This window comes from Gobio gobio (assembly GCF_949357685.1).
Source record: "Gobio gobio genome assembly, chromosome: 2".
Taxonomy (NCBI): Eukaryota; Metazoa; Chordata; class Actinopteri; order Cypriniformes; family Gobionidae; genus Gobio; species Gobio gobio.
In genome coordinates, this window is record NC_137098.1 from 30,788,223 (window position 1) to 30,815,686 (window position 27,464).

Here is a 27,464-nt window from a genome sequence, read left to right on the forward strand (position 1 = left end):
TTCTGCTGTTGTAGCCCATCCGCCTCAAGGTTGTGCGTGTTGTGGCTTCACAAATGCTTTGCAGCATACCTCGGTTGTAACGAGTGGTTATTTCAGTCAAAGTTGCTCTTCTATCAGCTTGAATCAGTCGGCCCATTCTCCTCTGACCTCTAGCATCAACAAGGCATTTTCGCCCACAGGACTGCCGCATACTGGATGTTTTTCCCTTTTCACACCATTCTTTGTAAACCCTAGAAATGGTTGTGAGTGAAAATCCCAGTAACTGAGCAGATTGTGAAATACTCAGACCGGCCCGTCTGGCACCAACAACCATGCCACGCTCAAAATTGCTTAAATCACCTTTCTTTCCCATTCTGACATTCAGTTTGGAGTTCAGGAGATTGTCTTGACCAGGACCACACCCCTAAATGCATTGAAGCAACAGCCATGTGATTGGTTGATTAGATAATTGCATTAATGAGAAATTGAACAGGTGTTCCTATCAAGCACACAGAACAAAGCACAGAGCACACATTTGGATTCATGCCGAATGAGAGAGAAGTGTGTGAGCACAAGTTTATTTGTAAAGCACAAGCCGGTAGTTTCAATTTGGCTTTATATACATTTGTTTAGGCTTGCCATTTATAATGAATGACACTATAATTTATGTTTGTTTTATACTTATATTTTTAATTCCTGTTCTGAATATCATTCAATTTGAATGATTTGTTTTGGAGTGAGGGGACCTAAAATACATGTTTATAGTTTTTATAATATTTAACAACATTCAATTTTATTTACTGGTATTTTACATTATTTCTGAATGTAGTAATAAAATGCAAGTCATACACCGATGCAACTTTTCTGTGTTTTTTTTTTCTTGCAACAATGCACTTTTGACTGGATGTGACTTAAAGGTGCATTGTGTAATATTTCTGAGGATAATATAATATACATAACTATGTTTTCAGTGGTGTATAAAGACCTTACATAACGAACCGTTATGTTTATATTACCTTATAATGAGATGTTTCTATCTACAGCTCAGGAAAAAATTAAGAGAACACTTAACATTGATTTCTCAATGTTAAATGGTCTCTTAATTTTTTCCAGAGCTGTATTTACTAGGGCTGTAATCTCCCAGTCGATTAGTCGATTATTGGTCGATACGTTCTGGCTCGACCAAAATTCTGATTGGTCGATTTTTTGCCGCGTTCATTTAATCAGTTTTGCTGCGTTCATTTAATCAGTTTTGCCGCGCCGCGTTCATTTCATCAGGTGGAAAGCACTAATTGCTAATGGGGGTGTTTTCAGAGCACCCCTGTTTCACAGGTAACAGTCTGTCTTCAGAACACCCCCATTGTTTCACTTATTTTGGATTAGCCCAACCCGCAGGCGAGAGAGACAGATTGAAGAAGGCTAGTTTTCTTGTATATTATTTATTTAATTGTGAGAGCGTTTTTTCTGCTCTTGATCTGGCTTGTTTAATAAATATTCCTTTTTTATTAAAGAGGACGTGCCTTTTGTGTTTAAGAGTAAAAGCTTTAAGTTAATAGTCTATTCGTGTCTCAGCCGCGAAGCTGAGCTCAGCTGACTGAGCTCATGTTTGAGCTGCACAGAGCGGCTGAAATGAGTGTCTGTCAGTTATTATTATACATATGACAAAAACAATTGTCTAAATTATGTTGCATATTCCTCAAAAGTTCTTGTGATGATATCTAGTTAACAACACATAGTGCTATATTTTCGGAAGTCATAGTCTATGATATTGCGCAGGTGCATGCGATGCGACGCTGTCAGAGCCGACAGACTCGTGTGTCAGACTCATTTCAGTGCAAAATAATCAGCTCAAAAACTATTTAATATACAGCAAATAGCCTACTAGTTTTTTATGTTTATTTATAATTAATTTAGGGAGACAACAAGGCTACCAAGTACTGCGCACAGTGTGCAGCTTATTCATTTAAGTTTTTTTTTTCCTAACGTTATTTTAGTCGATTTTTAGTCGAAAATTTCAGGACTTCAGTCGACCAAGATTTTCTTTGGTTGATTACAGCCCTAGTATTTACACCGCGGGTCCCCTTACAGTGAAGTCCCCATTTTGCCCCGTCATGTTTCTACAGTAGCCCTAAACAGACAAACTGCTCTAAAGAGCACTAGCTACTCTCTGCTGTCTCAGATGACATCTGTGTCCTGTGTCGGCCACCGTAGCTTCTCTGTTTGCTTCGAAAGGGAGTGGTGAGCGGTGGCCAGTTGCAAATTCACAATCTCGCCACTACATGCCGCAATAATTTACACAGTGCACCTTTAATTAAAAAAAAAATTCTGAACTGTAATGTCCATACAATTAAAGTCAAATGGGGTCCAATGTTATTTGGACCTCATTGTTCTACAAAATGTCTTCTTTTGTGTTCCATAGAAGAAAGTAAGTCATATAGGTCTAGAACGACATGACAGCAAGTAAATGATGATAGTTTCAATTGAAAAAACAGAACTTAGAAAATGTAAAAATGACATTCTTTCTGTTTCTGACCACTGGGAAAAGTGAGAGAAATTGAGGCCTTTAGAATAATATCCACACCTATACTTTGCTATTAAACATGAATAATTAATAAAAAAAATACTTATTTTTCATAATTTTGTGAAAATTGTATTTATCAACAAAAAAAGTGGAAATATCCATCATGGTCCTTTTACACCTGCATCTTATGCTATTTTCAGTGGCACTACAAGACAGCTCATGCTTAAACGAGGGTACATTTCAGCTGTTGGCATCAGACAACAGAAAACTGTTTATATAATTCACAGGTGGACACATCATAGGCAAAGAATGAGGGAGGAATTAAGGAAATCCTGTACAATAGATATGTGGAAAAAACAACAGAGGGAAGAAAGGATGATGTAGTCCTGTAGAGAAGGAGGGGAGGCAAAACACAGATGAATAAACAGAGCCATTCCAATAACTGGCTTTCTTGCAGCTCAACGACGAGTTGTGCATTAATTACACAGATGTATGAATGCAATACTTGCTTGCTTACTCACTGACAATACTTACGATTACTGCAAGTAGTAAATATTAGTGTGCTCTTTATTAATGTCAATATCAGACTCTTTCACAACAATGGTGAACTTCTAGATGAATCAACGTGTGCTTGGGGGTTTTGCCCTGAGGGTGTTAATTCACTGTAAAGGTTATATCGATGACAGAGAAGGGTGGGGTACATGAAAGAATGAAAGAATGAGTGAAAGAAAGTCAACCAACAACAAATGAAAGAAAAACAGAGCGAAAAGAGCAAAAATCTATTTCAAAGAAAAGAGTAAATCCAGCCCAAGGCTATAGTGGCATGTAGACTGTGTGAGACAAGGCATGTACAATGAACTAAAACAACATAAATATAAACCTATTTATACGTTACGATAAAAGGGGGCCCTCTTCAAGGGAAAAAAAGCTCTTAAACCCTAAGGGGAATTCATGCACTTTCCTCCATAAATCCATCAATCTTTCATCTATGCATTTCTCCGAACTCTCCATGTCACAACTGCATTTACTCGTCATTCTACATGTAGATTCTCCATATCTCTCATTCAATCTTTTTTTTTTTAAAGAATGCAAAAATCACAAGTACTACTGCATTTACTTAAGGCCATTTAACAAATCTCTACTCCCACGTAACATTCATGCTAAGATTTATGCAGCTTGTCGAGGTGAGGTGACTGGACTGTAAAAAAAAAAAAAAATTGGGAAATAAAAAAAAAAATTCATAATCTAAATTTGCTTTGTGCCAGTACCAAACCACCTAGCAATTAGGCTGCAATTTGACACAAATTTAATTTGATCTAATCTTGATATATATACAACCCCAAATCAGAAAAAGTTGGGACAGTATGGAAAACGCAAACAAATAAAAAAAGAAGTGATTTCTAAAATTACTTTGACTTGTATTTCATTGCAGACAATATGAACACAAAATATTTCATGTTTTGTCTGGTCAACTTCATGTCATTTGTAAATATGCATCCTTTCCTGTCATTCAGACCTGCAACACATTTCAAAAAAAGTTGGGACAGGAGCAATTTAGGGCTAGTAATGAGGTAAAATGGTTAAATAATGATGTGATTTGAAACAGGTGATGTCAACAGGTGATTGTAATTATGATTTGGTACAAAAGCAGCATCCAAGAAAGGTCTAATCCTTTAGGAGCAAAGATGGGCCGAGGATCGCCAGTTTGCCAACAAATACGTGAGAAAATTATTGAAATGTCTAAAAACAATGTTCCTCAAAGAAAGATAGGAAGAGATTTGGATATTTCACATTCAACAGTGCATAACATAATTAAAAGATTCAAGGAATCTGGAGGAATTTCAGTGCGTAAAGGACAAGGGCGCAAGCCTAAGCTGAACAACCGTGATCGCCGATCCCTCAGGCGGCACTGCATCAAGAATCGTCATTCATCTATAAGCGATATCACCACATGGGCTCAGGACTACTTTGGCAAACCTTTGTCAAGTACCACAATACGTAGTTACATCCACAAATGCCAGTTAAAACTGTACTGTGCCAAAAGGAAGCCCTATGTTAACAGTGTCCAGAAGCGCCGTCGACTTCTCTGGGCTCGGAGGCATCTGGGATGGACCATCACACAGTGGAAACGTGTACTGTGGTCAGATGAATCAGTATTTCAGGTATTTTTTGGGAGGAATGGACGCCATGTGCTCCGGACCAAAGAAGAAAAGGATCATCCAGACTGTTACCAGCAACAAGTCCAAAAGCCAGGGTCTGTCATGGTATGGGGTTGTGTCAGTGCCCGTGGCAAAGGTAACTTGCACTTCTGTGAAGGCACCATTAATGCTGAAAAGTACATAGAGATTTTGGAGCATAATATGCTGCCTTCAAGAAGACATCTTTTCCAGGGACGTCCATGCATATTTCAACAAGACAATGCAAAACCACATTCTGCACACATTACAAAGTCCTGGCTGCGGAGGAAGAGGGTACGGGTACTTGACTGGCCTGCCTGTAGTCCCGACCTGTCTCCAATAGAGAATGTGTGGCGCATTTTGCGCTTCAAAATGAACAACGAAGACCCCGTACTGTTGCCCACCTTAAGACTTGTTTGCAGGAATAATGGGACAAAATTACACCTGAAACACTTCATCACTTGGCGTCTTCAGTCCCTTAACGTCTTTTAAGTGTTGTGAAAAGGAATGGCAACATTACAAAGTGGTAAATGCTTTACTGTCCCAACTTTTTTTTAAATGTGTTGCAGGTCTGAATGACAGGATGCATATTTACAAATGACATGAAGTTGACCAGACAAAACATTAAATATTTTGTGTTCATATTGTCTGCAATGAAATACAAGTCAAAGTAAATTTAGAAATCACTTCTTGTTTTTTTTATTTGTGTTTTCCATACTGTCCCAATTTTTTCTGATTTGGGGTTGTATATATATTAGGGCTGGCAAATTAACGCGTTAACGCGGGCGATAAATTTTTTCTGCTTATTTGTAACGCAAATAACGCAGCATCCGTTTTTATATCCATTTTTGCCTAGCGTTACATGATCACGCTCCTATTCATGTAAATGCTTCCAAGCGCGAACAGACACAAGAGAATGCACTGTATGTCAATGTCCTGTCTGTGTGGCTCTATGGTGTGGCTGCGTCTCATGTCAGCTAATCGAGGGACACTCTTGACACACACACACACGACGCACAAACAGACTCGCGTCAGTCTCCTGCTCACATCGAGTTCTCTTTTGCTCTTGAACAAACAATAACAACAACACAGATAATTTTGAGTATTCCCATATTAGGAGTCTTAAATTAGTTAAATAACGTCTTAAATGAACTTAAAGAGTTGTGAGGAAATGAGATGCGCGGGACAGCACGTGAGATCCGCGTCATGTTCTTCAGCGCCCGTTCTTAAAGGAGCACTGATGATGCCTGTCATTAATGTTCATCAAAGAACAACGGGAACAGAAAAAATTGTAGCTTTAATGATGATTAATCTATATTTCATTTATTATTTATGCAGTTAAGAAAGATGTTTGATAACTATTACATTTCTGTATATGTCTAACAGGGAAGGCCATGGGTAAATATAACATTTATTAAGAGAAGTTGTTATTTTTTTAAAGCCTAATAAATGTTGAAATTGGGAGTTTTACTCCCAATGTAACGTCATTAATGTTTCATAGAGACATTAGTATCAGTGATATTGGCCTACTTTCATAAAAAGATGCCATTACAACATATTTAAAATATGCTCTCTTTAAATTGTTTATACATTCATTTGGAGAGTAACTGATATTATTACAATATCAAAATATTAAAAACTTAAAATATTAAAAACATGATTAATTAGTTAATTTTTTTTTATCGATTCCCAGTACTAATATATATATATATATTTTTTCATGCTATAACTAGTAGTAAAGAGGAAAAGATGGTTCATTCACATGCGCTTTTGTATGGCCAGTATATACTAAAATATATACAAGATTTTATATACACGTTTATACACACATATTTTTATTTTAAAACGTGTCAGAAACCCGTGAGTGACGGAAAAAAATTTAAGGTGCCCTCTCCACACACTCTCATTCTGTTTCCCTAGTGTAACCTTTGACTCTTTGCTTGCTTTGAACATGAGTGAACATGGATCTTAGTGAGCTCTATCATACGTGAAGAGCTGATGGCAAGACAAAGACAAAAATGTCACTGGCATGCCTTTAGTCCTGTCCTGTCATATCAGCTGTGGAGGAGGCATCTGTCAACGCCTCTGGGATTTTAATCTCCCAAATCTCTGGTATTTATTATTGACACGTTTGGACTGCTACTTGCAACATGATTTGAAAAGTTCAATAAGAAGGTACATACAACAGAAAGAGGGAGATCAATGTACTGAGAAAAAAAGAGACTATATAAAGAGAAAGAGAGACCATAAGTGAAGTAAAACCATGTAAAACAATGGGAGGGACAGAAATGGAGACAGTGAGGGACAGAGACACTCAGCAAGTCTTTAGTCAAATTATTTTTAGCAGCCCAAAGTGTTATAGTAGCGTGCTGTGATTTATACTTATGTTGTATGCATTGTAACTGCAGGATATTATAGAAGAGCCTGGCTGGAGACCACACACATGGTCCCAGAAATATACAAAGATCTACATACAGCCTGCTATCTATCCACCCTCATGAAAGATGAAAAAGCAGTAAAACTGTTTGCTTTTTGGCACTATAGAAATGGATGCATGACAGAGTAAACGATGAGATAGTGACAGCAATACATTTAGGTCTAGAAGGAGAATAAATATGAATGCTTATGGACTGTAATGGAATAGAATAAGGTGACATGGAATGCAGGAAAGAAAGAATTCAATACAATTGTAAATACAATATTCTTTATAATCCGTATCACCTGTTTTAGAGAATGAATGAATGAACGAATGAATTTTGTGTGTACTTCACTTTAGATCACTCCAGGGGGATTTCACAGGCTACACTAAATAGCTATAAAAGTATCTGTTAAATGGCAGCTTGCTATGTTGCTATTTCATTTCTTACTAAACATACACCTGAACATTGAAATGATATTTAACATACGACAAACAGAGAAACATATATTCTCAACAAATATTCTCCATTTTGCCCTCAATCCACTTAACCTGATTTCCAATAGAGGGCCATAAATATTACCTCCTAGCATTAAAGCTTTTAAATGGACGGAGGGACATTCAGAATTTGTGCCCCACGGAAGGTTTAAACAGGGAGGGGCACTAACAAATCACAAAGCAATCACAAAGTGTCTCGGTCTGACCTGGAGGAATGTTCTAGAAAGCGACACCTGCAGCAAGGAAAAGTGAACTCTCAACACGTTTTACCAGGCAGCCTAGGAATTTTTCATGTGGGAGGAAGCATGGGGTGTCCTCTGTGATAACACTAAGACAATATTCAAACAAAAAGCACAACTGTTTCTCAGGAGACTTTCCTTTGTGAAATGACAATAAAGATTGGTAATGCATGTTTTTTCTCAACATAGATTCAACATGAATCCCCATCCTTATTCCACACACAAAGTAGTTATTTTACATGGCAAACGTGATTTTTGTTTTATATTACATTTTTAACACGAGCCCATTTTGAGTCTAAGCATTAGGGAATTTTAAGGGAAAATAATGCCTTACACTATGTGCACCTTGTTATTGGAATCCATTGCCTTTGACATAATTAAAATACTGAAACATTATGTAACAGTGCCCGAGCACAAAAACCCTCAGCTAAAGTGCTTTAACACACATTCATGTTTTTCTAGTCCACATAAACCCCTTTATATCTCTTTCTCTCTCTGCTGATATGGTGTATGAGAGGTAGTTATCATCCAAATATTTCCGCTGTGGTTTCTTTCAAGCTGTGCTATAGAACACATCAAAAAGACTTACTATCAAACTATGCAGACACTCACAAACACTATGAGTCTGTTTCAGAAAGGCTATATAACTGGCTGTTTTGCCAATAAGATTTAGATTATTTTCAATAAAAGGAGAAAGGTTTTGAGCGCCTGCAGATAGCTTATGGCTTATCTGTGTATATATAAAAATAAACGATATGGAGTGAAAGTTCCATACATCAGTATATCAATGTATGATCTGCTACCAACTAGGTTTGTCATATCATGTAAAAGTATTATCAAATACTTGGGGTGTGACGAGACGAGAGACGACATTGGGGTTCACAAGCACAAGATTTTTACATAGTATTTTTAAGAAATCCTCAATGATGAAATACATGACTAGAAAAATTGTTTGCAGGTGCATTTAAAATGTTTTAACTAATCAACTAATGTAATTTCAGTTCTACTTTCTGAGTTAGGATTATCATATGCAGTAAAAGACAACAAGCACTGTAAAGGTTTTGCCAAAAACTCAACTGATTAGCTTGGCTTCTTTCCTGTATGATTGTCTCTTAAGACCTTAGAACTGCACATGAGCTTCTTTTGTCCTCCTAACTGAAATCCTTCGCACAGATTGATCATAGATATTAAAGGGTTAGTTCACCAAAAAATGAAAATTCTGCAATTAATTACTTACCCTCATGTCGTTCGACACCCGTAAGACCTCCGTTCATCTTCGGAACAGAAATGAAGATATTTTAGTTGAAATCTGATGGCTCTGAAAGGCCTCCATTGGCACAATGCACTTTACACTCTCAAGACCCTTAAAAGGTACTAAAGACGTTGTTATAAAGTCCATCTCACTACAGTGGTTCTAAAATAACTTTATGAATCGGCGAGAATAGTTTTTGTGCGCAAAAAAAACCTAAATAACGACTTAAATAGTGATGACGATTTCAAAACAAGGCATCATGAAGCTTCGAAGCGTTATGAATCAGTGAGCCAAATCATGATTCGGATCGCTATCAAACCGCCAAACTGCTGAAATTTGGCGATTCAAACCGCTGATTCGACTCGCTGATTCATAACGCTTCGAAGCTTCATGATGCCTTGTTTTGAAATCAAAAACTATTCTCGCCGATTCATAAAGTTATTTTAGAACCACTGTAGTGAGATGGACTTTGTAACAACGTCTTTAGTACCTTTTAAGGGTCTTGAGAGTGTAAAGTGCATTGTGCCAATGGAGGCCTTTCAGAGCCATCAGATTTCAACTAAAAGATCTTCATTTCTGTTCCGAAGATGAACGGAGGTCTTACGGGTGTCGAACGACATGAGGGTAAGTAATTAATGACAGAATTTTCATTTTTGGGTGAACTAACCCTTTAAGTGCAAACAATAACCATAATCAAAGTACTCAATATTCAAAGTGCAAACAGAGACCAATTTTTTTTCCAAGCATGATACAGAGCTAAGAGATGATTACAACAACACAGATAGCTTTCATATTGGGAGATATTCGCATGCCTCAGGGAGCCACTTTCAAACAGCGGTAACTTATTGAACTCGCGTTTGAATGAGCGCTCCCGTTTACTTTCACTTTCAAATTCGTGATCATGCGTACTCTGGGAGCGGTGGTGTTGAACACGCATTTTAAACTTCTGTTGTGCAACGAATCCTCCGCCACGGTCCTGACGGTCTTCTCGTCACGTGATCAGTGCTGTGTCCTATGTACAGCTTGAACAGCTCGTGTTGGATGAGCTGATGGAATTGAAGCGACTGTTATCCGTTATCTGAATTAAATCGTTTTTATTTCTATAAAAAGCAAAACTAAAGTGGAGGGACAGTACAGTAATGTAAACATAGGGTTGGCATATTCTATACTAACTTCACCCTCACACTCCATCATGACAATATGACGCGAGACAGCTTTTCACCTAAACGAGAAATCTCGTCAGAGTTTAGTCTCGCACAAGATTAATTCACAAGATCTCACCCCTATCAAATACACAAACTCCAGATGTTTACATAACATATTGATATTTCCCGGTGTGCAATTTAAAAAGTGAGACTTTACTTTGAATTGAAATGGTGTAACGAAATCTTTAATCTGGCGTTTCCAACTAGATACCAGCCTCTTTTTGCTTCTGATTTGCTAGTAAATTTTGAATGCCGTTTGGCTTGAGTTTTTTTTTTTTTTGTCAATTACCCCTATTCTTACATGCTAAATATTAAAATGTATCAGCTAAACATTTGCTTAGTCAACAAACATTCTTATAATTTACAGATTACACTGAAAGCAAAAAAAGAGAATATTTTACAGTTCAAAAGTGTAATTTTCTAAAGTCTTCTCTATAGCCTTGAGACAGGCTGTATTTCACCAGTTCACTAATACCTGGCTCCTTGTATTGCCTTTCTCCCCATAATCCAGTTGAAGAATTTGGGCCAATTAACCATTTAAAACGCATGTAGAAGCTTACAATTGCTGTTAAATGTCAGCACACTGGAATAAAGATTGATTGTTCTTGCCCATAGAAAAAAAGGAATTGTAAAACCATTCACCTAAGACCCTGACCTCTGTGCTGACCCCCATCAAAGACTCTTAAGAACTTCTCTGCTCATTCTTGATGGCCTTATCTAAATGATGTTGGAGGTCTGACCCTCTACAAACATAACTCTAAAAAAGTCTGAGTTAAAGTGATGTCTGCATTAGGAATTGTTTTTTAAAAAAAGGGGTCACTGTCAAGAAAATAGCTGCTTTTCCACCATCGGGCCAAACTGTTCTCTTTGCTTAACCATTCCATTGCGTGCACTTGTGAGGCTGATAATGGTAGGGCTGTGTATCGCCAACAATGTCACGATACGATACGCATCACAATACTAAAGTCACGATACGTATCACGATATGGATCAATTTGTAATTTGAATTTCTTTTGAGCAGAGTTTAGTAACAGTAATATCTGTTTATTGAATAACCATTGTTATAACAGTTGTGATAACTAAAAAACTATTTTGTTTTTGTCATTAAAAAAAACAATGAGTTAAATTAAATTAAAAAAATTGTCACAAAAAAAGCGTAGAATGGCTCTTCCTTTTGCTTTTAAAGTCTCTGCCTCAATAACTGAAATGACAATTATAGTAGGGATGGGTATTGACACAAATTTCACAATTCGATTTGATTCAATATCGATTATTTTGGATATATCAGGTACATTACCTGCCAAATTTTCTCAAGGAAAACTACAAATCTTTTAACTAATGTTGTAAGCTATTGGAGTCAGCATACTATAGGCTACATTAGCCTACTATAATATTGAAGGTAAAAATGACACTTAAATTACACTCAGTGATGTTTTTTTATAATAATAAAGTAATAATATTAACTTTACAATTACATAATCATATTTCTACTCCAATTCGTTTTTTTAAATATAAACATTTAAATGGTGGCTGTCATAAAAACTTGCCAGATTTATTCAAACATGCATTAAATATTGAAAGGCATTAAAAAGTATAATGAATATGTAATATGGTGCATATATTTAGCAAAATGCTCCTCTCTAGAGTAATTTTTTCTAGCTGACTAACGAGTTTACAGTATGTTCACTGGATATGGTTTTTCTGAGGTAAATGTGACGTTACATGACATTGTTTAAAAGCCGTTTTATTGGCGTCTTTCCGCGGTTGAAACACTGATTGTGACATGATACGGATTTCGGTAAGTTGTACTCTATCTTTTAACATAATTTCAGATGCTCATTCATGTTTATTTTGCGCTGTAACTGGTATTAAGGCAGAAGAGAAGATCAGTTAATTTTGAATGTCTCGCACTGCTGCTCGCGTTGCTAAAATTGGCACCACTTGACGTCACGTGATAATTGGTTACATTCAAAAGCACACAGAATCGATATGGCAGCTGCTGTATCGATACGCACATCGTCAGGAGTTCATGACGACGTATCTTTGTATCGATATTCTGAGCACAGCCCTAGATAACGGAGCTCGTTGGAATGCAATAAAAATGCGTCAGTCATTGCCTTGGTAACTCAAGAATTTACAGACATTATGAAATGTAAAGAGTGGCCGCATTATGATCAGATCTTTCTTTTAATTTCATTATTAACTTGTATTTACGTCGCTCAAATAGTGCACTTAGCCAGACACAAAGAAACTGGTAGCCAGGCAACAGATAAATTACCAATCCTGAGTGGCGACGGCACTACACGCATTCTATCAGTACGGTTCAGCGCAATTAGCCAATTCACCCTTCGCCGCAAGTTTGATTGACAGGCGATCTGACCAATCTGCCGAATCTACTGTTTTGTCCGACAAAGCAGTCAGGAGAGTTAGTAGATTAACGTCGGTGGACTTGAACTTGGAAAAACGGTGTGTACTGATGTCTTTCCGCGGTTGAAACAACATTTCTTTTAGAGTTCATTCATGTTTATTTCATGCTTATCAATGAACTAGAAGGAAGAGATAATTGGTTCACGAGCAGCTTTAATTGAAGCGCTACAGCGATCACGACACATTAAAGAGCCACAAAACGGTATTTATTGTTTAAATTTCTTTTAAAAATGATAATTTCAAAGTTGAGACTTTGTTTCATATCAAAAGTAACTTGCTCTGTCCTGTCTGTCGGCATGTTGTCAGTGACCTCTTTGCTTTGCGATGTATTTTCTCTATGTGAGAACGTGTGTGGTGTGAGAGCGCCATGGCTTGTCGGACATAGCAACAGTAACTAAAGGGGACGGGTCTTTGCGAATGGTCAATTCCGGCCCGAGAACAGTTTGCAATCATGCCGTACCAAGCTGAAGTGGAAATACAACTGGAATCGTTCCTTACCGTTCGGCCCAAAGGTGGAAAAGCGCTAATGTTTACTAAGCTGACTTTTGCTTCCCAAACATTCCTCAAACACTGAAAGAAACACTGATACTGTTTTTCATGTTTAATACTGATTGTTTAATGCTGCTTAAACGTGGTGTGACTTGATTGCCGAATCGCAGAGCTCAGGCAAAACACATGCCCATTGTTATGATCAGATGCTTTCTTAATTACTGTTTTCTCATCTTGTCATTTTTGTAGTGTGTTTATTTTTGTTATTGAGAGGACACTGCTCTCAGCAGCAAGCACAGTGTCAGAATATACGCTAACAGTATACAGCTGAAAAGGTAATTAAAACTTTTTTCACTCCCAAGCTAAAAATAAAAATAACTTTTTTGTGAGTATATTGGGGCCTCAAGTCCCCACCACTGGTGTCCCACAGGGATCGCTACTCTGCCCCTTACTTTTCTCCATCTACACAAGTCAATAGTGTCATCTAAACACGCAGTTGAGTACTGATAGCAATCAATTGTGCGTCACTCCAGCCAAATGTGTTTGCAATTGCAGAGATTATCTTTGCTTACCACTCAGACCCTGTTTACACTTGGTATTAACAAAAAACTTAATATGAATTTCCTGTGACCACATGTGTTTGGATTTCATCTCTGATTTTATATACCATGGCTAGAGCTGCATGATTAATCGCTAAAAGATCGAAATCTCGATTCAAACAACCACGCAATCTTCTGACAAAGATTCGACTATGTCTATTAAACCTTTGACAAGTACGATCACAGCGAACATTCAAATCTGCGTTGGCACTGCCGCTGACCCAAAAGAGAGCAGTTGTCATGTACAGGTATGAAACAGCTTCACAAACAGCATTTTCAAACAAACACAATCATTACAATAATTCAAATGAGCACAGAAGTACTGGAATAAAAGTTTTTAGTTGATGTCGATAGTAGCGATAAAATACAGTAAATCACATTTTTAAAAGTAACAACGCTTCAAATAAAGATTGTATTAATTTGTTACACCAGTAGGTGGCGACAAGTGACTGTTAAAAAATTATTTGTCATTGAATCATTCATTCAAGAGATGTTCAAAAACAGATTCATCCAGCAATGAAACAAGTGAAGTCTTTATGAGTGAGTCATTCAAACGGATTTGTCATTGTCTATTCAGAATTGTGATCTCTATTTTTAAAAAAAATGTGATTCTCAATTTATTCAGAAATATGCATCTCTAACCACAGGTGTGCAAAACTCAGGAATTGACTAATTGGTTCCCTTTCAGTTCATAAGTGTGAGTTTGAATGATCCAAGCCATGCAGGAAGTTGAAATGGAATCTGAATCAAAATGACAGAAAGTGGAATTTACTGATTTACAATTCAAATAAATTCTACAAGTGTTGGCATTCTGGGAAGTGTCCTTCCACTATGGTCATTAAAATAAAAGCTCATTTAAATAAGGATTATTCAATTATTTAATTAAAAATTAATAAGTACATATTTCAATATGTGACAATTTTAAACAGATCTGAAGTTAGGTGATAGATATATGGAGTAAAAGAGGCATCTAAAATATTATATTTTTTGTTTTTTTCAACACAAACAAATGTTTTTCTCCATTCTCATATATAATGTCCTAGTTGACTCCTAGCTGACCCACTCACCTTTGTGGACCACACTGAGGCAACTGTCTTCATGCTACTCAAGACAAGAACCATGAGGAAAATTCAGCCCTCCATTAAATTACTACTCTGCTAAGCTGTTTATTAGGTGTAGCTACACACTATAATTATTTCATGGCTAGACTCTACTGCCACTACTCAGTATCCCACCTGCATGAACCTCACATCTGCTTGGGCCCATCCAGAATGCTGTCAATCGATAAGTCTGTGCATTTTTTATATTTTCTGATATCATGCATATATTCTCTAATCATGCTATCTACAAGTGCTCCCAGTAACTGCTATAGAATTAAACGTTATATCCCTATTTTCCATATACAAGGTCACTGCTTGTTGGACAATCAGAACAGCAAAATCACAACTTACTGTATACTTTCAAAAAGTCTCAATACACACATTTTCATAACTCACCTCTACACTCAACTTGTATGAAATAATTACATATGCACCGCATTGCATCCACATTTTCCCATGCACAATTTGATGACTCAACTAAACTTAAAAAAAATGTTTTTTAAAAGGTAGACTATACTGCCACATTTTCTTCTCTTCTCCTTTCAAATAATTGCATAAATGAAGAACAAAACAGAAGCTTATATTTAAATATCCATGACTAATGTACTAATTAGATAATAGTGAGTGTCAATAGGGTAATAATGTGGTAAATGGGCGTGGCAGAGAAACAGGGTACTTTGCATATTAATTAGGAGGAGGAGTGTTTTGTCAGTTTGGTGATGAGAGAAACGAGAGATTTCACAAATCCAACAAAACATTACATTGACTTAAAATAAATAAATAAATAATGGATTCGCAACGGAAACTAACCATTGTAATCTCTTGACAATTTTAACAAGGCACACAAATAGTCTACACAAATCTTCCCAGTATCATGGCTTATAAAATACATCCAAATGTATTTGGCCATTACTAAAAACAACTTAGATTTGCAGTTAAACAACAAACAGATGATCAAATCCTAAAACACACGCGGCGATGCAGTTATATTTGTTCAGCAAGTGAGTGTTGGAGTATTTTTAATAATGATATAGCACACTTACCGCTTGTGCAGACACTGCAAACAAGACGACAGGTAACACACAACTCCTGTGAAGAGAGATAAACAAATCCATCATATGTGCTTGCGAGAAATATGTGCTTTATTTAACTCGGCTAACTAACTAAAACTGACAGTTGACTATTTAACAGCCAAGTGTCTGAATTTGTAACCACACTTTATAACATATAAATAGTTTTATACTTACCAAAGCTTCATTTTGCAAAGCTTTAAGGAAAACGCAGGTAATGTATCCTCGGCGTCTTCACAGTAAGCCTCTGTTAATGACTTCAAACCTATTCATTTGAGAATCCGGTGAGCGGTTCGTCCACTTCGGAGGACAAAAAGTGAGATAAGGATAAATGTTAACAATTCAACGAGAGATTGAAATATTAATTTGCACATACTACACGCATTTTATGAAGTTTTGCTTCTGTTTGTCCTCTGTGAATAAGAGTTCACTCACAAGAAACTCCTGCTGTCCTCGCGGCAGAGTTGATTCACGCACCGCTGCAAGTGCCTGTGCTCTGAGAAGAGGGCGGGACTTTCACCCGTCAATCACCCGCGCCTAACGCTTTCGCCGCTAAACACAATCTTATCAGTAAACAGCGTACCTCTCATGTAGGCTAAAATATCATTAAATGTATGTCTCACATAAGACTGGATATTATAAAACAAAAATGATGATGAAAATGACATGGGAACACATACATTGATCAGAGAGCAATTCAAGTGACTCCAAAACAGACATGCGTTTAGCATCAGTTTCACTGACCAGATGACCAGCTAAATGAAAAAAAAAAAAAATATATATATATATATAGTATAAAATAGAAAGGACAAGTAAAGCTTATGTAGTCTATTTCCATATATTGTGGTAAATGGGACTGCAGCAAGTAGAACTACTAGGTAAAAAGTGACCTTAAAAAGATACATATGGGATGTCTTATAGCTGCACCACTTTTGTAACAACTTCCTCGAGAAAAAAAAATACTCATTGAATATATATATATATATATATATATATATATATATATATATATATATATATATATATATATATATATATATTGTCCCAAGACATTTGTCTGTGATGAGTCCTCCGCCACAACATTGCTACCAAATCTCCATATAAATTTAAAAGAAAAGGCAGAGTGAAACATAGTTTATATTAATGGTTTATCGGATAAAGAAGGCCCCTAAGACATTTAAATGGATATTTCCATCCTTCCATGACTTAAAAGCACTTAAACTTAAAGTCTGTGAGGATCTACATGTTTGGCGGAGGGGTATGAAGTAGTGCGGTGAGCAGGTTAAGGGGATTTAGTAAAGTGACGGTTACATTATTGCGAGCGCTGCCAGCACTGGACAGCCTTGAGACTTTACAAGAATCCCCTCTCTAACTTTTGAAAAAACTTGTTGGTTTTGCAGTTAGCTTAAAGGAGGAATATGATAAGTTTAATAAGTGTCCATAGTTGTAACTGTCAATGTTAAGAGGGCAGATTCTTTGAAAATCAGAATGAACTTAAAGAGCCTCGGCGCGGTGTTAGTGGTGATCCTCACTATAAGCACAGAGGTGCAGAAGTCGGAGTCTGCGGTAAGTGCACGTTTGCTTGTTACTTCTTTTAAGTTATTATATCTTAACAAAGTTAAACGTTACCGTCGCGACTCTTTTGGAACAGTCTTATACACTTTATAAACAGAGGTTACTTTATAACATGGAACTGTTATAACAAGTGCGAATCTAGCATGTCAATTGAAACAAATATAGGCTACAATCCGCAATATTTGTTTGCATCTAGCTACTGAAAGTGAAAGTGCAGATATATGCACATGAAAATCACATTTTAATACACCAAACCGCATGCATGTCTCTTTAAAATGTTTTACCAATGTTAAACAAGAAACAATTTCAGTCACTCAAACAGGTTTTAACTTTGTTAAATTATTGTCAATATTATAGACTACCACTCTTTTATTATTGTAGATGTTGTGTTTGTTTTCTTGTTGATTCGTTTATTTTATTATAAGTAGTTTTTATTTCATTGCATGTTGGTTAACCTCAGTTGTTATGATATGATAAATATCATCTCTAAGCAGTGGTTTCTAATCTGCACCAACAATTTGTTGCACATATTTTACTGGCATAAGTGAACGAGTTGTAAATTAGATTACTGACACTGTAGTTGTATTTGCATTACCTGTGACATTATTGACAAATTAAATGCAGGTTACTTTCTCATTACAAACTTCATGTGAAAGGATGAGTAACACTTATTCTCATCTGTAAAATTTCCGTATGAACCCATTCATTGAGCACAATTTTGCTGTCTTAGCCTGTACAGCACAGAGTGATCAGTCTAACAATGTTTTGCATGTCTGTGTCTAAACCTGGTTGGATACAATATCACAAAAACAAAGATCTGGCATCATTTTGGCTGATTCATTGTCCCAATGTCAGAGTAGTCAGTAGTAGCTGGAGACAGACAGGTGAGGACATGTTTAGGGAGGGACCTGTCCTAGAGGTACAGATACACACTTATCAGGGACAGAATAGCACATTTGGTGACCTTACCACAAAACATATCATGTTCCTACATTTCCCAATGGGCATTGTTGTTCACCAGTTCTGATCTGGAGTTTGAATGTAGTTTGCACTTCCCTTTCCATGATTGGCTGTTGGATTGTTCTGATTCTCAAAAAGGAATCTGGAGCTCTTTGATATTACTCCTAAGGTTCCGCCCAATTTCTGTTTCTGAGTTTACAAGGTGAAAGGTGGCTTCTGTCATTCATAGAGGGAGGAGTTAGCTAGCCACCGGGACTGGCATTTAGACATATAGCACCGCCCATCCCCCAACAGCAAGATTGCATGACCCTTAGGTCTATTCAATAAGTGAATCTAACCAAAGCCCATTGTTCACACAACCTCTTAACCCCTCGAGTCCTTCAAAAATGCCAGTTGAGTTCATACATACCACCCCCAGTCCAACATGTCTCCAATGTTTTCCTGATGTGCTTTATTAGCAAGACAGTGTGTGGTACTGATTATTTTGGCTGATTCCAAATTTGAAACAATTGAAATGTTACACCCTTGAGGCTAGAGTTCCTTGCTTTAGGCATGTGCTCATTGATGCTGCTTTAAAGATACTGATAGTGAATCTGACATTGTTCATTGGAGAGTTATTATGCTCAGGACAGGCCTCAATGCAATTAGTTCAGAAGCATGATGGATTCCAGGGGCGTCGCTAGACCATTTTTACTGGGACACAAGCCCCAGTGAAATACCTCTGTGCCCCTGTAAAATAGTATTGATAAATCCTTGCCTGAACAACCTGAATATCATTTTCCAAGATAATATTTCATCATTAATGTCATGTGTCTGTTTCGAATCAGAACTAGCAATGCCAAATTCGCGAATGAACATAGACGTAATTTGTGAGTGGAACTGGTGGGACATGGGCTTTATGCCTGGTTCGATATTGTCCCCACCACTTTTTTGAAAAGTCTCCCGCGAGGGATGTAGGCCCTACCTAATGCAAATTAAACATATCCAGTTGTAAATAGCAGAGTATTAATTTTGTTTGTTTATTTTAAATAAGAGCCGATCTGGCGCTGGGATGTGTTGTTTTTGAAATCATGCTGAGTGTCCGTTGCCGCTGTTATCAGTGGCAAAACGTTCTCTTGTGGCTCGTACACAGCAACAGTCTTCACACACAGATGAGCGCTTCATTGCATCGCAAACGCTGTTGCGGAGACTATATTGTTTTCAGTGGAATCACAAAACAAAATGCACACAAACGTGTCCCTGCTCTTGACAATCACTAATGAACATCCTTGGTTTTCATGAGGGGAAAAAAACTATACAAGGGCGTATTTATATAGCATTGTATTAGCACTGACCACCCCACACACACACACACACACACACACACTTCTGTCCCACCCACTTTTTAAGCCACTTAAGTTAAGCCACTGCGAATGAATAACTAATGAGCAGACCCTTTTCACATTTCCGGGTTTCTCAGAGCGGAAGTCGTCATAGTTGGGTTAAATATTATAGCTGGGAATTAGAGAATACGTTAAATATTTTTTGTGTGCCCATTTGCTCAAATAGCAAAAGAAAAACACCACAATAGTGATTTCATAATTTTCAAAAAGAGGGAAAAATGGAATGAGATTGATAACGGCAGTCAAAAGAGATAAATATGTTAATTTTTACCATCACTCCCATAGACGCTGTATTAGAAACACCCTCGCAGCAGCAGTAACTTGTTTTTTGTAATTTGATTCAAAAGTAATAAAATGCAAAGTATTAGTGTTATAAATGTACATAAATATAAAAAAAAATGTAAAATACAAAAAACGTTGAAGGATTTACGATATTGATGACCGTTAAAACGCGTCATCACAGTCTGTGAAAAGGGTGTGTTGTGTTCCAAATGACACGTTATACACTATGCTCTGATACTAGTACTATGTACTATGTACTCTACGGCATAAATGTTATACGTTTATTTTGTCATCCAACATCAGAGTCTGACTGCCCCTCCCCCTTTGGAATGGAAGAAAAGGTGCCACAGTTAAGGGCATAAAGTGTCCAATATTTTTTTCAGTTAAATTTTTGGAACTTTCAGTGTGAACACACTTCTCACACTATCTATACAAAATAGATACAAAATGTCATAGAATAGTGTATAAGTAAGCAAATTGGGATGCACCTTTGATCTAATTGGTCAGACAGTTTTGCAAAAGGTCTAAAATTGTTCGCAATTCAATTTGATTCAGTTGGACAGTTCACTCACGCACTGAATCATTTGCAGCTGTTTCTCACACCGCAACAGAAAACAAAAAGAGTGCTGGATGAGGTGGATATACTGTACAGTCCATTGTAGAAAACAAAACAACTCTTTTGTCAACTCTGCAGGTAAAGACAATTTATATCCATAACAGAATCAAAAAGAGTATCAAAATATCGGGACACTTTTTGATTGGGTTGTGGTGGAGACCGCTCGTGGTAGATCTAACTAGGAGTTGTCCTTTTGAGGAGCCATTGCAGTGTGAAAGAACAGATTTTCTCCTATTTTTACAATGTCAAAGCCTTTTAACTCAAAGCAGAATGGAATTCCTGGCCAAAACTCCCACCCCTTCTATCTTTCAGTACTGGCCGCCTAGTGGTGAAATCTTGTGTCACATGACAAAGTCTTTTTTTAATGGTAGTTGAAGACAAAAATGCCCTTTGTCAGTACTTAGTAATTAATATTTCCTTATTGAGTTGATATACACATTAAATTGTAATCATCTGGGATGTTTGCAGTTTTTGTTCTTCTGGTAATGCCAGAACCTGCTTTTGGTGGTAACTTGAACCATGAAGGTCTGCTTTGAACTTCATACTTGAAGGAGTCCATACACTGTGCAGGTCAAGGTGTATGAACATGTTTGGGTGTGTGTGGCGTAGGGCATGGGCGATATGGCCAAAAACATGATCTCAATAAAATCTTTTCATATCAGTCGATATCGATAATTATCACAATAAATGTCGAAATATTTATTTCTTTCAAATTTAAAGGGTCACTTCAGTGGTTTAGCATTAGGCTTTGTATCAGTAGAAACCCGGTAGTATATTTTTGCTCCTAAGTGAAAGTTGTTGAAACCAGACTGTTAATTGTGGTTTTAATCTACTTTTTATTGTTACAATATGACAAACTTCACGTTTTGGAATTCCTTTTCCAGTCATTTTTCAAAATACATTTCTTAGTAGACAAAAAAGAATGTCTTAGTTTCTGCATGTTCTAATGGGTGATATTGTTTCTAGTTTTAGGTTTTTGTTGCCTGACTTTGGCATATATCAGTTTGCAATGCAGGCTGTATGATCTTACCAGTGCTGTTGCCTTGCTCTCTCCTATTGCGGTCTTTGATTTTGAAATTAGCTGATGATTAATAAAATGCAGCTCGGTGACGTTAACTCCATTATTCTGACATTATTCAAACACCACTGTATCATTAAAAAAAAAATGTAAACCTTTAACCATTTTTAAAACATCTATAAACATTACATAGATAGACGGACCAGATATTCCTAACACTTTGGGAATACTTAAGGGTTACTAGTTGGTTTGTAAACTGTCTATAAACATTATCTAGATGGTTATTATAAAGTTGCAACAGATGACTATAATACCTTGATAAATAGTTAATAAACAGTACCAGTAAAACATGTGGGTTGTCCTGATACTGTACTTCAAAATGTAACAGTGTAAAAATTGCCACAGAATAAAGTAATTGTTCAAGATCCATTGGTAACTTATAAAAATAATGTCATATTTGCAAACTGTCACTACCGTATATACACACTACGACACTAGCACACTAAGATAAGCTATGAAAAAAATAATGTTCCTCTGCCTCTTTCTGGTTAAATAATGTTTATAATAATAGTTAGTATAGCATGCTATGCCACTTTCATCAAAACATATTACAAAGCTATAGCAATCTCATGTAATTTCGTCTGTTCGAAAAAAAAAAGTTGCTCTAACTGTTCGTTACAAGCAGCATTTGCCGTCAGGCAGGTAACGATAGCTAACATAAACATATTTTTGCTAGCCTACCTGCTGCAAACTTACACCATTTTTGTACAAGACAAGTAGAGCTATTTTATCCAGTGTAATTTATCACATACCACTATCTTGTTTTTTTTCTTATCCTCCTCTTCCTTTCTCTATTTTCTTTTCTGGCTTCCTGAAGCATAAAATTCCGCTTCAAATCCGAGGTTGTTTTGTATTTTGCCGCAGCAGAGATCGCGTGGTTGGCTGGCTGCTGTCAGCGACTACTGAGAGGGGGCCTTTTAAGGGGGATCCCGATAACAGTGTCATTGCACTTTACTGCATTGACTATCAATGGGGCGCTCACACAGTTTGTCGTTTCATTTTATTCTTAACCTGTCGGTGTCTTGGGGCCCCAGGCCAGCTCGGGGCCCCAAGCAATTGCTTGGTTTGCCTGCCTTGTCGCGACGGGCCTGGCGACAACGCACATACGTGCCAAATGACGGCAGAAAAGCGTCAGTACATTATAATCGGTTATGGTCTATTATTGAACCGATACCGAATCGTCCTCGTCTGCATCGCGATGCATCGAAGAAACGATTAATTTCGACACCCCTAGTGTGTGTGTGTGTGTGAACATAGACGCGTGTGTGTGTGTGTGTGTGTGTGTGAATGAGCGCACTTTTTACATGCCAGGATATATATATATCTGCTTGTATATACATACAAGGGGTATGTACAACTTAAGGCTGTACGATTAATTGAAAAATAATCGAAACCGAAATTCAGAACCTCTAACCGACGTATTTTTCCCATGTCGGTTATTTCGGTTTTAGTCACATGACTCCGCCCCGTCAGTCACATCAAGTGCAGTTTGCAGGCACACAGAGAGATGCAGGAGCAGTTATCTATGTTTATAGATGCCCAGAATCACTATAGTAACTGCATGTTTTACACAGTTTATACAGGTAAGTTAATTGCCGTTCTTCTTATAGCCTACGCGCTGCCACACACACACACACACACACACACACAGACGGCGCGCGCTGTCACTTTCGTCCTCATAAAGTTTGTCAAGTAAATGCGTTTAAAGCTTGCCAGTTTGAACATTTAAAGTGATTTTAGACCATCAGATGTGTATTATGTTGAACTAATGCCTGATGTGTCAAACAAACACTCAGACAGAAGCTCGCACATCACGTGAAGATCGCGCGCAGAGACGCAGTGTCAACGCTGTCCTGTGACTAAAGTAAAGTCACTAAAGTAGCTTAGAAACTCAACCGTTATAGGCATATATTTTAATACCTTTGAAGGAAGTACAAACCACAGCTTCATTATGAATAGAAACAGTATGAGTAATTAACACACACAATCACTCTCTCATTAATGCATTCAAATAAATGTAATGTAGGCCTACTGTGTTAATTTATCTGTATCTGAAATCTGCCCAATAGACAATAACTGCTGAAAGTGAACCGTTTCCTTCAAGTATTTTAAAAGAAATGCATTTTTTCATTAGAAAAAAAAATTCCACCTTTAATTGTAGAAAATATTTACAGTACAGACCTTATCAGGAACTTACTCAAAAACCTTATGAGGGCAAAAAATGGAAAGCAAAACAAGAAGCATAAGAATCGTTCATTAATCGTAATCGAGGTAAAATGTTCAATTAATCGAAGTTTTTATGTTTGGTCAAATCGTTATAGCCCTAGTCAAACTCAAACATTCACAGCCATAACATCGATTAAGAGCAGAGATATCCACCCAGAGTGCCCGGTCTTTGCTGCAGTCTCATGCCAAGATATGGGGACCAAGGTGGGGGTTGGCAGCTCGTGATAGTTCTTTCTCTCCTGGAGGACAAGCAAATTCCAGTCTTATCTCACCTGCAGGAGAGAGAGAGGGTCACAAGATGTACACAAGCAGCCATGCAAGAAACCTTTTTCAAAACCCACAAGCGCTTGTAATGCTCACTGAGACAGATCATTAAAAAAAACAGTAAAAAACAGTAAACTGAGTCTTTATTGGATTTCTATAGTTAAGATTTCTCGAGTTAAGAGGGCAGTATCAAGATTGTTTTTAAGTGTCTGAATGCATGTAGAGAGGGGATGACCTGTAAGACTCGCCTGGTGCATGTTTATTACTTCATGCCCAGGCTCTCTTTAATATCTCCTGATACAGTTCTCAGTTATATTTCAGTTGACTTTGCAACAGATGTTTCTCCAGAATGTTTTAGGAGAAATAAAATAGTCGTCGTATGGTAAGCATACAGAAAATATGGATAGCATAGCTCAGATAATTTGAGTTTGGAAAATTATTTGGTAGATACTTTTAGCACAGTTTAAGATATTAAGTGTGTTTGCATGCACTTTAAAAGTTCAGTTCCACTCTTAATTTGTTATAATAACAATAATAATTTGTTAAACACATTACATTTTTTAAATTATTTCAAATTACTTTTTGAAACATATGTAAACATGTAAGCAAACATGTAATTGGCAATGCTTTAGTCCAACTGAACCTTGCAGATTTTGTGACATTGATCTAATGGACCTACACTACCGTTTTCAACATTGATAATAACATTGATTGATAAGACATTGTATGAATCTCAAGAGAAGAAACATCAGGGGATGTTTTCTAAAAAGAAACATTAGGGAAGTTTGGAGACTTTGCTCTCCAGGAAAACTTTGCAAAGATATTGCAAAGATCTAATTTGTGATATTTATGTTTAAAACATAGCGGCACATATTAACATGCGATCTTAACTGCTACTGTATAACTATTGCCAGTTGAAGGCCTAGTAAGTAGTATATTAAATGGTATGTGTGTGCTGTTGGGGGATTATATTTACAATGTGGTGTGAAAGAGATGCAAATACCATTTAGAATTAGCGGGACAGTGATTCTCCTCTCACACCCAATCTCTGCTTCCCCTACTGCTCCATCCCCACAGTGGTTAAACCCTAAGTAAACTGACAAATAGGGTCTTTTTTAGGTGGTGGTTCATTTACACCACACATACAAACACATGCACACACTTTGTGTTTGTTGAAGACACAGAGAGGTCAACAAACTGTGAAAGTACGGTGAGAGAGAAGTATATGCTGTATATCTGTTCATCTCAGTCTGAGACTGAGGCTGAGGCACAGGTATGTTGTAGTTGCGTCAGAGTATGAATGGGAGTGACTGAGATTGTCATCTTTCGCGGGTTGGTACATTACAGCAAGCAACAACCAACAGTGAAAATCTAAGTTCTAAGAGCTGAGAATTTAGATTTCATCATTTTAGGTTTAATACTCTTTCATCACATTTATAAATGTATGCAAGCATGCTAGTCATCTCTCTGTCTCAGTGGTTCTTCTTAATCGATGAGTCAGAAGTAAAAAAAATTGTCCATAATAACTGTCCAAACATTCTATATAAGAGGAGAGCAGAAGTTCTGAAATTGTTTTATTTTAGGACCCACAATATAATATAATATAAAATAATATAATTGCTGTAAAAACACTTTTTTTAACCTTCCTGAAGTAGCTATGCTAATGTCTCCCCACATCCTTTGGCTGGCTTTACAGTTTGGCTGACTTTCCAGCTCTGCGAAGTGAGCGAGTGGCCGACTGAGGATGGTGTATCCTATGATCCTTCCGTGTGCTTCTCTTTTGGAGGCCAATGGGTGCGACACGCATGAAAATATTAGTCCTGTCAAATCGATTAATCGCATCCAAAATAGAAGTTTGTGTTTACATAGTATGTGTGTATGTGCTGTGTATAATTATTATGTATATATAAATACACACACATGCATGTATATATTTCTTAAATATATACATGCATGTGTGTATTTAAATATAATTATACACAGTACACACACACACATATATATATATATATATATATATATATATATATATATATATATATATATATATGTTATTTTGGATGTGATTAATTGTGATTGATCGATTTGACAGCACTAGAAGATATGTATTACAATATAAAAATATATATACAAACTTTACAAATCTTAGGTGCGATTAATCGCGAATCATTACAGAAAAAATTGTGATTCATTTTTTTATCAATTGACGGTACATATATATTTATAATATATACTAAATATATTATAAATACAATATAATATAATATTGTGTTTTTAAGGACATTTTTGTTTACTGTTGTTGTACAATACCCATTTTTGGTACTGTGTTGGGTTGCCATTTAAAGGAATAGTTCACCCAAAAATAAAGATTCTGTGATTATTTAATTTACTCACCCCTTATTTAGTTCTATATGATTTTTCTCTCTTCTATGGAAGATATAGTGAAGATATTTTGATTGGATCTTTTTTCCATATAATGCAATTCAGTGGTCACCAAAACTGCTTTGTGACTTCAACATACTTCAAAATATCTTTTGTGTAATGCAAAAGAAAGAAAGTAATACAGGTTTGGAATGTTTGAACGTTCCCTTTTTTGTAAAAGATAATATAAGATGGTAAGGAAACCTTCAGAGGAATATTTTGACAGTAAGTACGTAAGTGTTTTATTAACTTCCGAGCGTGATGTTATATGCCAGATGTAAACCTGCCCCATCAGAGTGACATCAGCCAAGTCTGAAGTAGAAAACTTGCTCAAGCCCATACCTGTGTTTCGATCCTCTTGAACATTTGCCAACTCCCAGTGCCCAACATTCAGGCTGCTATCCTGCATTCCTCGTTTAGCAGGATAAAGTCCACATTTATATCATTCTTTTAGCAAAAATGTAAGGACTACATGATGTGACCTGATGTTTTATGTGCTTCTAGTTTTTGTGGTGACTTTGTTTTACATCAATTTTTACTTGGCTTTGCAAAAAAAAGTACCATGGATATGTTAGCAAATGTGTATCTCTGGAAGTGTTTGAGGCATGTCTGCTCCGGTACAGTGAAGTGATCTAAAATCAGAAACGCAATAACAAACATAAGGGATATCTGATTCAATGTTCAAAGA

General features: G+C 36.8%; 2 protein-coding genes across 2 annotated transcripts in view; one reads left to right on the top strand and one right to left on the bottom strand.

Moving 5' to 3' along the window:
• col4a6 (collagen, type IV, alpha 6) overlaps positions 1-16,427 on the bottom strand; it is a 106,651-nt gene extending 90,224 nt beyond the window's left edge. Inside the window, exons 1-3 of the mRNA XM_079803588.1 lie at positions 16,408-16,427; positions 16,150-16,272; positions 15,946-15,991 (exon numbers count right to left, since the gene is read on the bottom strand). Coding sequence (XP_079659714.1) covers positions 15,946-15,991; positions 16,150-16,160 — 57 coding nt within the window. The 5' untranslated portion in view covers positions 16,161-16,272; positions 16,408-16,427. The remainder of the gene's footprint in view (positions 1-15,945; positions 15,992-16,149; positions 16,273-16,407) is intronic.
• A 1,003-nt stretch (positions 16,428-17,430) lies between these two features.
• Positions 17,431-27,464, top strand: part of col4a5 (collagen, type IV, alpha 5 (Alport syndrome)) — a 72,312-nt gene continuing 62,278 nt past the window's right edge. Inside the window, exon 1 of the mRNA XM_079844424.1 lies at positions 17,431-17,538. Within this exon, the coding sequence (XP_079700550.1) occupies positions 17,461-17,538 (78 nt within the window). The 5' untranslated portion in view covers positions 17,431-17,460. The remainder of the gene's footprint in view (positions 17,539-27,464) is intronic.